General features: G+C 49.4%; 1 protein-coding gene and 1 long non-coding RNA gene across 3 annotated transcripts in view; one reads left to right on the top strand and one right to left on the bottom strand.

Moving 5' to 3' along the window:
* Positions 1 to 9,456, bottom strand: part of LOC149915782 (uncharacterized) — a 33,959-nt gene extending 24,503 nt beyond the window's left edge. Inside the window, exon 1 of the long non-coding RNA XR_016471535.1 lies at positions 9,367 to 9,456. This is a non-coding gene — a long non-coding RNA (uncharacterized LOC149915782). The remainder of the gene's footprint in view (positions 1 to 9,366) is intronic.
* A 1,764-nt stretch (positions 9,457 to 11,220) lies between these two features.
* The window catches only part of FAM20C (FAM20C golgi associated secretory pathway kinase), a 55,552-nt gene continuing 50,729 nt past the window's right edge, over positions 11,221 to 16,043 (top strand). Inside the window, exons 1-3 of one of the 2 annotated variants that reach the window (XM_090151190.1) lie at positions 11,221 to 11,341; positions 11,597 to 12,926; positions 14,528 to 14,700. In XM_090151190.1, coding sequence (XP_090007316.1) covers positions 12,406 to 12,926; positions 14,528 to 14,700 — 694 coding nt within the window. In that variant the 5' untranslated portion in view covers positions 11,221 to 11,341; positions 11,597 to 12,405. Of the gene's footprint in view, positions 11,342 to 11,383; positions 12,927 to 14,527; positions 14,701 to 16,043 lie in introns of those variants that run through there. The other variant, XM_090151191.1, reaches the window with a different exon arrangement.

The following is a 16,043-nucleotide window of genomic DNA, read 5'->3' as shown; positions in this document are numbered from 1 at the left end:
AGATGTCTGTGCCAAGAAAGCAGTTTCTGCTGCTTTTCTTCACAACTGCAAAGAGTGTGGTTTTTTCTTTAATGACTCAAAGACTAAATAAGAGTATGGCTTAGGTTTCAAGAATGCAAACGTGCACGTTGAGCACCCACAGCAAGTTCTCCCGTGCTGGCAGCAGTCTGCCCCAGCCAAAAGCACAGCACTTGCAGAGGATCCAGCTGGCAGCGCTCAGAGCTGCTGCCCTTTGAACACTGGGGCTGGAGAGCAAAGCAAAAGGGAAAGTCATTTTCCAGATCTTTCCATTAAAAGACTTCAGAAGTGATCACCACTGCTGTGCCTGTCATCTTTCTAAGCCTCTGTTCCTTTTTCCCCTCCTTACTCCTTTCTGTTTCTCAGCCTCTCCGGCTGCCAGTCAGCAAGGAGCTCAATTACTCCAGTGGCACTCAGTGCGGGGTACAACAGCAGCACGCCTGCAGCCTCGACACATTTCCTTGCTGCCACTGCAATGAAGACGCAGATGAGAAAGTGCTGCTGTATCAGAACACAACCTCTATAAATTTGAGGGAGGAAGAGAGGCTACTGGGGCATGCAAGCTGCCAGTGCTGCTGTCTAAGACAGATTTGTATTGCACAGCCCTGCAGCATCCTTATTCCTCCTGAAGTACTTTGCAGCAATGCCAACGCCTCCCTTCTGAGAATAAGCCAAGAATGTTGCACCAGGGAGGGTTTTCAGTCAAGTTCTCTCAAATCTTTCACAAGAGAAACAGTTTGGATCTGTGTGGACTCATGAGATCGTTTGGGAAGTGAAAGGGCCATTTTGCCACAGGTTTGTAGCAAAAACAGGTGGGGAATGGCACAATTAAGCTCTGACTTTTGCACTGCCTCTGTGATGTGCTCACCCTGGAGCGTGCTTCAGCATCTGTCACACACTATGTGTGCAGCACACTCAAGGCTGCAACCTCTGTGCCCTGAGCAGCAGTGCAGGGGAAGTGGGCTTGCAGGGGCTGCACAGCAGGACCTCACTACCTTTGTTTGTATGCTGGTCTCCACACCACATTCTCAAGCACTGAGCGTGTGCCAAGATACTGGGAAACAGAGTCTTCCTTGGTGCATAAAATAACCCTATGACTTCATTGGCAGCAGCACTTCATACATTCTTCTACAGCTCCGTAGGTGGCAAGACAAGACCAGTCATGCTCCAGGGCTCCCCAGGGAAGGCAGCCTCCTCCCAGGCCTCACCAAGCCTTCACCCACCGTCACACACAACCAGACCCACCCACACCCAGCACAGGGCAGTGCTCTGCCCTTTGCCACCTGTGACCCCCAGTCCACTTCTGCCATTGCTGATGGTGCACAGCAAACCAACCTCCAAGCAGCTCCCCACAGCACTGCTGCCCTACGGACCAGAGGCAGAAGGCACAGCCTACCTGTAATTATCACAAGGAACCTGTAATTACCTGCTCTAGGGCAAAGCACAATAAAATGAAAGACAAAAATAGGAAGTATGATGCAAGTGTTCACATTGGACTGTGAGCACCTCTACTAAAGATACTCAAAGCTGCATCTCACTGTTAGTCCCTTGTTTTATTTCTTATCATCTGTCATTTTCAGTCCTTCTGTATAAGACATCGTGTTCTTTTGCTTCATAATTTTGTTCTTTAATTTATTTGTCCCCATTTTCTTCTGTTCTCTTTGATGTCGATCCTTCTAATGTTTTTTTCTAACGTCTATTTTTTAGAAAAAACATTACCAGTTTCCATGCTCTGTCTTTGAAGCATTTTTGCATTTGCTGCTACTTCTCTTCATAGAGTTTTTTCCTTAAGTTTTGCTTGCTATCTGTGGACCCAGAACCCACCAGGTACTGAGAGCCTCACCGCATTACTCTGTATCAGAGAAACACAAATGCTCAGTTCTCCATTTATCACCCACAGTCCTCAGTTCACTTGTATTAATTTCATTTGTAGACTGGAATTTTACTGTAGCCCTTTACAGCCTTGTATTCTATGAAAGTCTCCAACACTATCAACGAACTTAGCGATGCTGGGCTAAGCAGCCCTCTATTCCCACTGCTAGCCCCAGGCATCACAACAAGGGCTCCACCAGCCTCTCAGTTCAATGTGCTTGGCCATCTGATATCAAACTGCCAAGCTGAAGATCACCAATGGAGCTCCTATTGACTCCAGCAGGCAGCTGAGGACAGCTGCTCCTCTGCCACCTCCAGCACAGGATCCAGCAACTCCAGTTCTCCACCCCATCAAGGCAAGGAGCACCCTGGACATGGCATTTCTCTCCTTTGAAGATCCCAATTATTTGCCTCTTTCTCAAGGGTTTTTCCATCTACATCAGTGCCCAAAGGAGCAGCACCTATGGAAAAGGTACAGAACAGTCCAGCCCTTGTGCCCCAACTGATCCAGCAGGTGAGCATAGCCTGTATTTAAAGACAGCCAGAAAGGGAATGGGGAAGGATTCTTCACACAGCAGATGCTAACACAGAACTACCACCACGGTTACAGAAAGCTCCTTCACACCCTTTGACTTCAAGCTCTCACAGGCTGAGCAGATATGTCATTTGAAGAAGCATTCACATAAGGATGAGTCACTGTATAATAGAGTGTTTGAATACAGTGTCTGTGTTTTTATCTATGGCAGTTTTGTCTGAGGGGTCTGGACCACACCTGGCACTGCTCTAACTTCACTTCAGCTCCTGAAATATTTTACAAGTCAGCAGCTATTGCACCGGCTTGTTCTGCATGTTTTCCTGTGAGAAAGGACAGAAATCAGAGCAGACAGCCATGTGCAGAACATTGATCTAAAAGATAACGGGAAACACTTTGCAAGGGGAGAATTCAATTCACTTCAATAACAAGGAATGTTCACTTCAGTGACACCCAGAATGGTCAGCGCTGGGCTCCTGCAGGCTCAGCTCCCCAAACAAAGGTCGTGGTGTTCTGTCAGCAGAGAAAACAAAGGTGCTGAGATGGGCTAGTCAATAATTGACTGAGCCCTGTTACTCACTGCACTCTGTCTTGTCACCACATCCCTGTCTCCAGGTTTCAGCCAAAACCAGTGGACCATTCCACTGTGGGAGGAAAAAACCTCACCACCACTGCCAACAAGTTCCTATCTGTCTTGGATAGAGGTCACCAAGCACTGCTAAGTCCATTTACGCTGTGACTTCTGACACAGAACACAGCACACTCATATACACGGCTTTGGTTTCAAAATCCCCACGGAAGCCTTTTGTTTCTTTATTTCTCAGAGGTTACCTTCAATCTTCAAAGAAGAGATGGAAGAAGCTGCACCTAAAGCCCCTCTCCCTGTGAGTCCAACATCCCAGCACAGCCCACCCAGGAGTCAGAACCTCAACACATTTCCTGGCAACTGCCTGAAGTGCTCATCTTCTACCAGAGCAGGTAAAAAACAGCTGCTTTCCCTGCCAGATTGCTGGGGCTGAGCACTCAGATCATCCCATCATCCTCCTCCTCACTGGTCCACCCAAGGACAGCACTCTCATGCTGTGGGCACTGCAGAAATGCAGAATAGAGGATGAGCCCTGCTTCAAAGCTTCCCAGATTTGCAAGAAGTGGATCAGTGGAGATGTACTACCACAGCCTATGGGTGGAAGTCTCAGTTGAGAGAGACCAACACAGTGACAATCCCAAAAGCAATCATTTCTGACTTAAAAGGGATGCGGCAATTATGCTTCCAGCTTAGACACTTAAACTGAGCCAAGTGTTTGACTCCATCCCTAGGAGAAGCCCAACGCCTGACAGAAAACATGATAGCCAGAAACACATCCTTCTCCAGCACTCCAACATCATCCCTGCCCTGTAATGGCACAGCTGCTCCTACAGCAGGGGCCACACACATCCTCCCACCTCCAGCAGCAAAAGCCAAACAATTCCCTTTAAGTGCCAGAATTTATTATTGCAACACATCAGTAGAAAAACCACCAAGACAGTGATAATGTGTGATAAATCCCTTAGGGAAGCTGACACATTCAGCATCAAAGAGTGGAAATCTCTACCAAAGAAGTTCCAGGAAAACCCATCCTGCAGACAGGAAGGAGAGAGGAAGCAGAGCTGTCAGTTGAGCTATGGGGAGCACAGAACAGTGCAGGCTGCTGGAGCCACACTCAGCACAGTGACAGCAGCACCAGGAGTGGGCCAGGAGGGCCAAAATTCCTTAGGAGAGAAGCAGACACCAAGCTCACAAGTAGGGATACACCTGTTTGTTAGTGAATGGAGCACAGAAGGTGCATGTTTTTAAGCAGCAACAGAAGCTTTTTCACCAGCACCTACTGAACCAAGTGCAGGCAGTGGGAAGGAAAAGGAGGGTTGATGGGGACTCTGAAGCCCTCACAAGCTCCAGCTTTCCTCAGGCTCTTCTGTGCTTGCTGTGAGCTTTGTGGCAAGGCTTGATTAGAGAACAAAGTGTCATCATCTGTTGGGAAATGGGGATTCCTTATGTGATAATTACTGCACAGGAATTCTCCACAGCCAAAGTTCTCAGCAGCTTTCATATCAAGTCATCAGAAGCAAAGCTGTGATTATTCTGATCAGCATGTAGGAAAGCACTTCTGCAAGGGCAGCAAGCAAGAGAATCACGGGGGGGCATGAAGACAGACAGGGCTGGGGAGCAGAGGGATGCAAAGGGCTCTTGCAAGCCCCTGGCTCGATGCACTTTGCATTCCCAGTCACTTCACACAGCCTTTATGTACCAGAGCAATCCCATAGCCCTGAGGGCACTGAGTGCAAGAGATCCCTCCATCCAGGACTCACACAGAGCCCCAGCATTTCAGGTTTTCCCTCTGCACAAGTATCCTTAAGGATTTGAGTTTCTTGAGAGGTCGAAGTCAAGAGCACAAATTATACTCCAAAGAAAAGAGACAAAAATATCAGCATCTCTCTCTCCTGTACTGACTTTCATTAACACATCACACAACACTCTCGGGTCTCCCTCCCACCAAATGAGGAAATGGGTGGAAGTGACTTCCCAGCATCACAGAGCCACGAGGAGCCCTGGTGTCCCTCAGGGCAGAGGAACTCACAGCCCATGTTACACCGCCTGGCTGCAGGGCTCTCCCATGAGATTTCTTTATTAGTATTTTAATTTCTATTTCAGGCTGTGGTATGCTTAAAATGTCTTTGTGGTTTACTCCAACTTCCTCAGTTTTTTTTTTTAAATGATGAGATTGAAAGTTTAACCAGCCAAGAGGGAAAAAAGCTCAAGGTAAGAAGTCAAAACATCCATAGAAATCTAAATTAGACAGCAACAAAAAAAGAATTCCCAGAAGAGTTTCTCCAGTATACAATTGAACTCCCCATGTGTGAATCCATTCATGTATTGGTACACACTGAAGTGTGGCTATGTGACTGCATACATCAGCACACAGCCTTCCCACGAGGATGTGTGCTGCACCTTGTTTTTAGCAGCAGGGTGCATTTCCTCCAGGCACAGATCACATAGCTCCCTTAATTTGAATGAATGATGCAAGATGATTGTCTAATTCATGTCTAAAACATGGCTTGCTTTTTAAGAGATCCACGAACTGCTACCTGAACACAGGAAGTCCATGCGGAATGCAGAATATTTGGTGATAACCCTTTTAAGTCTTGCAAGCTGAGATAATTTGAGTTAGTTTAAATAATTTTTAGATGAGTAAACAACAATTAGTTTTCCATGTCATCCTCCAATTGCGGAGGTACCTGAAGGAGCTGCTGGAGCTATATAGAAGGTCACTGCTCCGCCTGAGCAACTGGAGCAAATGCAATGCTGCCCCAGGCCAACCTCATCACTCCAGCAACAACAACACCAGGGTTTGTTCCCTTGCTGCCAGGCAGCCCTCTGTTCCGGCCAATGGAAGAATTGAGCATTGTGGAGCAGATCCTCAGCTGATACAGTGAGATGGCATTTCACTGAAGCCATGGCCAGCCGATACCAGCTGAGCTGACTCCTGATCCACAACAGCTGAGGAGGAACAAAGGGGCAGGAAAAAGCCTTCTGCTTCATGGTCCCAACATAACCAGTTCTCTGCCTTCAACAGGCCCCTCAGCAACACCTGGGGTCACACACAACATCTGAATCCCAACCTACAGAATGGAAACACCCCAAGCTGAGGCTGGAAGTTTGGGCTTTCTGTAATTGTTTGAGGCTAGCAGTGCATTTCCAGGACAGGCTGCACTTTGCCCAGTACTGACAACTCAGCAGCAGCTCTGCTGGGAGGAGGGGAAGCATCCTTTCAGCACTATTGGGCTCCAGCTCATGGCTCAGTGCATTTCCAGTCAGCCATGATGGGAAGGAAGGACTGCATCACCTCTTTGGAATGGGAAGGCTGTGGGAAGAGACTGGTCAAGGTCTGGACCAAAAGCATCATCTAACTCACAAAACCCTGGGCTAGAAGGCAATCCAAGTAACTTAAGAGACAGACCTACTACATGGTTCTTTCAACACATCACACTGCTTTAAACAAGTACTGCTGATCCTTCACACATCAATGAGAAGTAGACTGAAACAGCACTGACAGCCTTGCCTTCTGTTTGGAAGGTAGAGCAGGTGCAATTCTCAGCAATAAAGGTGACTTTCACAGTGTGGGAGGTTAATACACAGGAAACCCCATTTTCCCATTCAAGGGAACAACAAAACCACATCAACAGGAGCTATGCAGCCAGGCCTGCCTTGCGGTCTGTCCTGCTGCACTCAGGTTTTACATCAGAAGGCCGTAAGCAGTTATAACACAAAATAGCCAGGTCTGTTTACTCAGCCCAAAACACGCTTCACTTATTTACCTGAATGCTTTATCACACACACTGACCATTGTCGCTGCTCAGTGATGTGAGCAGGCAAAGTGGGGGGGGGGAAAGAGAGAAACTAACTCTAGCACAGATCTCCCCAGCAGAAAAGCCATTAATTTGTGCACAAAACAATGAAGAAATGACTACTGCCCCTGAATTCTTGATTGTATTGTTAAATAAAAGCAATACATTTTTGCATGTTCTGCCTTTAAGTGCTAATTTGAAACATCAGAAAAAGCACATTAGTTCCAAAGCAATCCTGGCTTGTGGTTGTAGTGGTTTAATGTCACATTTCCAACAGCATTCACATCTTTTAAAGAAAGTGAAAAAAGGGCATTTTAATTCAATAGTCAAAAGAGAAAAAAAAGTGGATGGCAAGGAACTCTATTTTATTGAAATTATTAAAATGAGCTGCATGCAATAACTTCTTAATTGAATGTTATGACATTGAGAAGTTATTTCCTTGTTAACATAGCATTGCTCTTACAGGAGTAACACTGGTCCAGCTGGGCACAGCAGCAGTGAAAAGCTGTTGGCCACACACAGAACTCCGTTTGAAGGCATACAGTTCAGATACAGAGGAATATTTACATTTTCATTACTGAGCCTGGGATCTCAGAAGGTAAAATAGTAAGTAAACAACTTTTGAAACCATCCGAACCATGCAGTGTCAGAAAGGCCCTATGTCTCTGCATCAGTCAGCTCTGTGGGTAAAAGCAGATTTGAACGAGGTTCAACACCAGTTCATATTTTCCAGTTACCAAAACTGGTATTTTCCCCTCCACCAGCTCCAAGTTGGAAAGGCAAGTGTTTGGTTGCCAATTACCTCCCCTGCCTTCAAACGCTGCGCTTATGCTGGAGCGAAGGTGCCAAGGCACAGAGATAGGGCTCGAGTCCAACCACTCCTTGCTGGGGCTCCAGCACCAAAGCTCTGTTTCACCACACTCACACTTGCTCATAGCAAGCAGTGGGATGCTCCTGGGTGGCTGCCCCAGCCACGGTAGCTCTTGACCTTGTTTCTTCAACCTCTCTGGTTTGCCCCAGCCCTGCCTGCTCCTTTTCTCTTGTGCTGCCCGGTCTCCCATCTGGACTGTCCTGCAGCCCAGCTCCTGATTGCACTCAGGCTTCACCCTTCAGCTCCATGCAGCCACAGCCTGTGCCTTCTTGGTCACAGGTCATCTCAGCCCTCCCACCAGATCACAGATATTCAAGTTCACAGCATGACCCAAACTCCAAGCTGCTCACCAGCCTTGGAGGACCTCCAAAAGGAACACAAACAAGATTACCACTTGCTCTGCCCTCCCAGAGTGCTATTTACAGAACTAAGAAGAGTCTCTTTGCTTATCAGTGTGGTCATCTGTGAAATGAAGCATTTGTAGATACTGAAATCAAGAAACAAAAAAATATCTGATGTTTTTTTTTTTCCCCTTTAAAGTTTCTCTCACTGCATTGACTAAGAAGACCAAAGGAAAATTTGATCCTGGTAACAGCATCTGCTCATCCCTGCTGGGAAAGTCCAAAGCAGGAAAGATACTGAGAAAAATGTAAGGAAAAAACACCCACAGACTGACAGTGGGAATGGAGAACTCCAGGAGGCAGCCCAAGTTAACCAGTGTGTAGTAATTCCCAGTGCTCCCAGGAAGCCAGAAAGGCCAGGACCACAGGTGAGCATCATCTCTTAAAGCAATTAGCTGCAGGTGAATAGAGTTATAACTCTATTGCAGATCCTCAGAGGAGATTCTCCAGCTGGTGTTGCTTGGCATTTCAACACCTTGACTTGACTAGCATATGGGTGATGTCTACACTATAAAAAGAGTCACTCAAAGAAGTGCACATGATGCAATAGAGATTTAGGTCTTCTGAAAGCCATCAAAGAAATTCAAAGAAGTGTAAAGGATTAAGCAGCTGTCCTTCATGCACATCTCTAGGGAACTTCAGTCCTGGAAAAACCCATTCACAGTGTCCAGCCGTGGAGTGAATTCACATAAGCAGCCTCCAACCCCCACACTAATCTGTACTGCTTGAAAGGAGCAAAAGGACCAAGAAGTCCAGAACAGGATTCAGTCCATAAGCAGATAAGATCTAGATAAAACCATAGTTAATTTAATAACTAATATTTGCAAAAGGCCCTTCTGAAGAACAACAAGCAATTTCAAAGAATTATTTACCTGCTCATGATACTGTGCTTTTATTTCACCTTTTGAAAGCCATGTAATTAGTTGCATTTAATTTTCTGTATTAGACATCAAAGCCAATCTTACTTCCCTTACATAACATGCAGTTATGATATACAGCATTTTGTTTCTGCAAAATACCACATATATTCAAACAACTTTAACTTCACACATTTCAGTGTTTTTCCACCTCCCTAGTGCTTGCTAAGCTACTTCCTCTCAGGCCAGAGGGGAAGATGAGAACCCTGCAGATACAGCCTGTACCCCATGAGCCCTTCTGAGCCACACCAAAGCAGATAACACACTGCACCCTCCTCACAGAGACCCCCAAATTGTTCCAAGCAACTTGCTCAGAACCTCTGAGAGAAACCATAGTAAAGGCAACACAGTTGAACAGTGACTTGCACTTACCTTCCCTAAAGCACCTCCTCTGCCTGCTCTCCTCCATCACAGCCACAACAGCTTCTACCTGCCTGCTTTTGTCTCCCTGGCCTTGATGACTAATGCAGCCCAGCTGGTGGCCCAAAGGAGAGCACACCAAGCTGAGCAGGAGAAAGACTACAGCCAGTGGTAGGCAGAAAATTGTAACCAAGAGCTCTTGTTCATGTAATTCCTGCTGAACCCCCCTTGCATATCACACTCCTTCCAGTAGAGGTGTGTTCCTCAGTTGAAACAAAGCAGTGTGTTTTTTTTGGAGGACCTAAAATGCTAATTTCCTAATCGAGGTTTAAATCAGTTGGGTTTCAGCTTGCTGCATGGAAAAGCAGTTAATTTACGGTCCAAACTACTCTGCCAACCATACCTATCTGTTATTGAGCAGCATTGGAAGGCAACAGCATGTGACGACAGTTTGTGATCATCCTCATAGCTGCCCTTTAGCTGAGCTTACCTTGGTGAAGACACAGAAGAAGATGGAAGCATTGCTTCTGGTTCCACTACAGGAATTTCTGCTGTCATCAAGCACACATGTATTGAGGAGTCCTGGGTGACATAATGGAAATCAAAGCACTGTCTCTGAACCTTGGTACCAAAATGGTTCTCAAGACAGCAAGTAGGTTTTGCTCCTCACAAAGGTACGCATAAGCCCATGAGGTGATGGCCCTGTCCAACCTTTGTTTCCTGGTCTTTTTTTTTTTTTTTGCCCCTTAGAGAAGCTGTGAGTTCCCTTCCACTGAGCAGAGTGCTGCTGCCAGCACATGGATGTGCTCCAGAGGAGTGCAGTGTGCTCTTGCAGGAGCTCCCAGTGAGGGAGCGGTGCTGGATGGATCCTGAAGTAAAAAATACTTCTGAAGGGGGGAAGGCAATATTTAATGTTGGTTAATCCTGAGAAAAACGAGCCATCCCAATCAGCTTTGAGAGGATCCTATGTAAAGAATTTCACTCAGAGGGTGGTGATGCACTGCTGACCTCCAAGGAGGCTGTGGATGCCCCATCCCTGGAGGCATTCAAGGCCAGGCTGGATGTGGCTCTGGGCAGCCTGGTCTGGTGATCGGCGACCCTGCACATAGCAGGAGGTTGGAACTGGATGATCATTGTGGTCCTTTTCAACCCAGGCCATTCTATGATTCCATGTAAAGGTGGCGGTGGCTGGGCAGAAGCCCAGAAACCTTTATCTTTCCCGCCGCAGCCCCACATAATGCTTATGGAGCCTCGCTAAGGAGCACAGGAGCCTCGTGCCACACACAAAGCCAGCAGCCCTGAGCACACCCCGCCACCCCACCGCAGTGAGCCATCCCCTCCTCCAGCACCCACTCCCAGCACCCGCCGGGCGCTGCCCTGGGGCCAGCAGCACCAGCAGGCAGAGAGCAGATTACCTCGGGATTATCACAACCCACGGGTTGAGGGATTACAAAAGAAAGACCGCCGGTCCGGAGGAAGCAGCGCAGGGCGCTCCGCCCTGACTTTGCTACGGCGCGAGGGGAGCCGCGTGCCGCCCTGCAGCCCCGGCAATGACGGAGCACAACCGGCAGCGCTGTGCGTGCAACACTTTGCAACGTTATTGCAGATTCCCCTCTCAGCCACCGCTCGGTTACTGTCTTCTTCTTCTTCTTCTTTTTTAAATCTATTTTTAAATTTTTTTTAATTTTATTTTGCAAACCTTTGTGGAACAGACGCCCTCTCCTTGCTCCGGTTGGAGCTGCAGTAGAATGAAAGAGGGGGGTGGGGGTGGGAAGGAGGGAGGAGAGGAGGAGAAAAAAAATAAAACACTTTTGGTTGAGGTTTTCCTGTTACTATCACTGTAGCGTTTATTTAGCCAATCTCCTAACTGTGACGTGAGGAAGGCAGGAATCATGGCTCGCTCATAATATTTAACACACCCACTGGAAGCTGGAGCTGCAGAGCTACCCGTCCAACCCGTCTCCAGAACCCAGTGTGGCTGAAAGAGGTTTTCACTCTTGCACCTGCCAAGCAGCTCTCCCCCTCTCCCCCTCTCCCCCCCCCCCCTCCCTTCCTCTCTTCCTTTCTCTAAAGGCAGATCTGTAGGACCCAGCAGAGATCAAAGCCGGGACCTCTTTGCTATAAAGAACCGCTACCGAATTCTATTAGTTTCTTTCCTCTAATCCTCCTCCTCCCAACCCCCCCCCCCCCCCCCCCCCCTTCTTTTTTTTTTCCTGTGCCATATTTAACCTTTATGTTGCAGTTGTGCCATCCGACAGTTTTGCAGCCAAAAAAACCCAACCCACGCCAAAGGCAAAGCACAGCTCGGATACAGCAGCCACCCCGGCTGGATCTCAGCTGAGCGCTCATCTCTCCCGAGCGGCGGACAAAGCGATGGATGAAGGAACTGGAACCGCTCGGAGAAAATGATTTTGCAGCCAATGTTCTTAAGCAGTCTCACAGAAGAGAGGGAGCGAGCGGAGAGCGCTTCTGCTGCATCACTGGGCGCATTCAAAGGAAGGAGTCAGCGTTTCCTGCACTGCCAAACGTTATGGATGATTTTTTTCCTTCTGTCGCCTTTCCGTACAGGTTTTCTTAATATTCTTCTCCCCCCCCTCCTTCCCGTCATTTTGTGAACGATGATGATTTAATCGCAGCCAGCCTCAGACGCCGGTTTCTCCTCCAGAACCAGCTCTCCCTATTTGTTGTGATCCCCGTAATAAAAAGCGAGAGAAACCGCGAACAGATGGCTCTAGATATCGCAATGCCGCTGGCTTTGTTTTCCTATTGATTTTAAAGGCTCCTTCTTCCGATTTTTTTTTTCCCGATTTTTTTTTTTTCCCTCCCCCCTCCCAAGTTCTTGATGATACTGAGAAATGAGGACCTATCGCTTTTAGCCTGTTTCTGTCGCGGCGCCTATGGAGATAACTTTATTGACTTGATCGTTCGCTGCCCGACCCGCCAGGAGAGCGCCGGAGCCCCGGGGGGGGCGGAAGACCCGCGCCCGCTGCCGGCCGACCCCGCCGCCTCCCCTCCTTCCCTCCCCCGCTAATTCATCAGCCGCTCCCGGCCATGAAAATGCTCCTGGTCCGCAAGTTCCGGGTGCTGATCCTCATGGTGTTCCTCGTCGCCTGCACCATGCACATCATGATCGACCTGCTGCCTCGCCTGGAGCGCCGCGGAGCCGAGAACCGCCCGGGCTGCTCCTGCCCTCCGCCCGCCGCGCCACCCCGCGCCGCCCCGCGCTGGCCCAGCAAACACACGCTGCGGATCCTGCAGGACTTCAGCGCCGAGCCGGCCTCCAACCTCTCCTCGCAATCGCGGGAGGCGGCGGAGCGGGCGGCGGGCGGCGGAGGGGACGCGGCGGCGGCGGCGGCGGCGGGCGGGGAGGGGGGGGCGGCGGGGCGGCCTCGGCGGCTCATCGCTCCCGGAGCCCCGCGCCCGCCGCCCCCCGCCCACGCCGCGCCGCTGGCCGCCCTCTTCCAGCACCCGCTGTACCGCGCCGCCCTGCCCCCGCTGGCCGACGGCGACCTCCTCTTCAATGTCAACAGCGACATCAGGTTCAACCCGCGGGCGGCCGAGCAGAGCGAGTGGTGAGGATCGGGGGGAGCGGGGGGGGGAGGTGGGGGCGCGGGGTCGGGGCGAAACGCGGCGCGGTGCTGCCCTGCGGCGCTGCCTTTTTGAGGGGGTGTTCCCGAAGAATTGGTGTCACGGCTCGGGGTTAAAGGGAGGGATTCTGGTGTCGGGGGTGCGAGAAAGGGAGCGGAACCATCTGCAGGCGTCAGCGGTTGTTTTCCTTCCAAATTTGCCCTGAAATACGGGACGTAACGCGGCGGTGCCGGGAGCAGAGGGTCCCCAGGATGCTGCCTGCAGCTGCAGCCAAAGGCAGATGCTAGCAGAAAAGCAGTGCGAGGCCGGGCTCAGGCACAGCACAACCCCCCTGCTCTGCACCTTCTCATTTGCAGGGGCTGAGCAGTCCGTCCTGCCACCAGCAGCCACACTTTTCTCCAAAGTGAGGTCTAACGTCACAAAGTTCTGCCTTCGGGCTTTGATCGGTGCTCCAGTTTTCATCCTCAGTTAATTCCTGGTGTCCTGGCACCTCAGCAGCTCTCCAGCCTTCAGAGCGCTCCATTGCCTCTGCAAATGGTTTGTTGGCTGGTGAGAAACGCTGGGAAATCTCAATGAGTGAAAAATCCAAAGGCTTGTCTAATCCAACAGCACCCTCTTCCAAACACGCTGACATTGTAGTGTTTAAACAGCTGCATTGTACTGTGCAAAAGCTCTGTGAAGCCGCGGAGCAGCCAGCGGGATCTGAACATTCAGAGGGAGAGGATAAATATCTCTGATTTCTATCCCCTGCACGTGTCAGTGGTCCGGGCCCTCCTGCTTAACAGAAGCGGCTGTGATGGGGGAATACCTGACAAAGTTCTGGTTTCCCTTAGAAAAAAAGAAAAAAGGCCACAAATGTCAGAACATTGAATGCTGGCTAAAAGCATGGGGGACCTTTGGATGGGAGAAATGTGGCTGTGTCCCACAGGTGGAAGGTGAAGCTGTCCCTGATGGCCACAACACAACTGCTGCTGTGTGTTTGCCCCCCAAGTTCCCCGAGCAAACATGAAATGTAGCACTCACGTGTCATTCTCACACTCCTTTTCCATATCAGTATGGTGCTGCTAAGGAAGGGGTGACCTACCCCGAGTTAGTGACTCTTTAGCAGCAGGTTCAGCTGAACTGGTTTCTTCTTATTCTTCCTGATTAAAAGGAAGGAGTGGGAACATTGGGTCCGACAGGTCAGTTTTCTGCTGCACCGACTTCCAGCCTCAGCTCTGTTATATAAAATTGAGGATGATGCTTTTCTTTGGGTCCAACTTGTAAGACACGTTTGTAACATAATGCAATCTAAACACAACATAAAACCTGCAGCTCCACATTTCGGCTGTGTAAGGGCCTCTGTGAGTGCTCAGTTATGTCACTGTCAGTTTTGCTCCTGACTTTCATGGACTTCAAATCAGGCATGAAGAGTGGAGGTGCCAATCCGGCTTCCCCCACCCGCAGAGCTCTCCCTCCCCAGCCCCATTTCTTGGTGCCTGCTACAAATTGTAACGTTATTTCTTTCTCCTTATTTATGGCTTTTTTTTTTTCTTTTTTTTTTTTTCTTTTTTTCCCCCTTTCCCTTGTTTGTTTTTGGTGGTAGGCATAATGAAGGGAACGAAGAGTTTTTGCCAACTGGAGAAACCTCCATAGACTCCTACCCAAACTGGTTAAAATTCCACATTGGCATCAACCGGTACGAGCTGTATTCCAGACATAACCCTGCAATCGAGGCTTTACTACAAGACCTGGTCTCCCAGAAGATCACCAGTGTTGGTATGTTTGGGCATTAGTGGTTTTTATGGCTATCTGCTTGTAGTTCAGATCTCGCTGCTGTTTGAATATTAATGGCTGTTTTGCACGACTTCTCTCTGTGCTACAACATTGCTTCCTGACTTCTGTGCTCATTTTCCTTGTTAAACATAAGGAGATATTGCCAGCTCTGTATCACCTGAATAATTGAAAAGTCTGCCAGGAAGGCAAGCCCCATTCATTTCTGATGTCCTCCGGTTATCAGGCTGAAAGCGCCCTGTTTAAAAAAAAAGGAAGAAAAGGTTAATGAAAAAATCACAGCCAAAAGCAGATAGCATCCTGCCTGAGCAAAGCATCTGCTGCTTGCTGGTCATTGTTTAAGGCTGCGTCTGGAGGGAGGGGAGCAGCAATGAGCCACAGCCTTGAAGCCATGCAGGGAGCATTGAGCGCGGGGGCTCGGAGGGGCTGCATCCCCCTCAGCAGCTCAGCTCTGCTTTTTCCACTTGGAAACCCACAACAGGGATGTGCCCCTGTCAGCCTTTGGCTCCGGTTAAACAAGGTGACAGAGTTTGTTGTTGTTTTTTTTTTCTTTTTTCTCCGGGGCTGTTTAATGACAGCATGTGTCTCTTCGAATTTAGCTGTGGAGCTGCACAGGGAGCGAAAAAAACCCGCAGTCTGAATGAAAGCCCTGCGCTGCTAAACAAGCACAGCCCGTGGGCTGCAGGGGCAGAGCTGCACAACCACCAGCCTCCAAGAAAATGGAGAGCCTTGTGCTGACCACAGAGCTGCTAAGTCTGTTTCAGGGGCATGAAATAGCAGCTCTGTAAAAGTGCTGATTGCACGGAGCCATTGCAGGATGAGGTCACCAGGTCTTTAACCCCGCAAGGCAAGAATTCCCCTGGCTTCAGCAGGAAACGGTCCCTGCAAGAATAGCACCCGTAGGCCTACGGTTGACATTTCCATCACGTGAATCCCAGTGGCTGCTGAGCAGAACTAAGGGAGCTCCTTGGTCATCAGGAGTGGGCTGAGCACAGATAGCCAGGGTGGGGGAAAGGCGGGATGCCCCGGGAGATCAGGTGCAAGCATGGCTGTGCCCTGGCTGAGTGCATGGCTGGGAGCTCTGCTCTGAGCTCTGTGGAGTGGAGCCTGCTGCTGCAGTGCATAGTGCCCAGCTGCTGCCCTGCAGGTGGGGGACAGGGACTGGGGGACAGCTGGGCTCCAGAAAGAGGATAAACACAGGCTCGTTCTCTGTCCCTACAGCTCTGGATTGGAATGATTAATTAAGGAGCACAGGTGTGATGGCTAAGCCGTGCGTTCTCCCATCTCTGGCTCAGAGATGGCACTGCAGGCAGCAGCACGCTGCCAGT

This window comes from Phasianus colchicus, chromosome 16 (assembly GCF_987193195.1).
Source record: "Phasianus colchicus chromosome 16, bPhaCol1.hap1.1, whole genome shotgun sequence".
NCBI classification, from domain to species: Eukaryota; Metazoa; Chordata; class Aves; order Galliformes; family Phasianidae; genus Phasianus; species Phasianus colchicus.
This window is presented reverse-complemented; position numbering and strand designations above follow the sequence as displayed.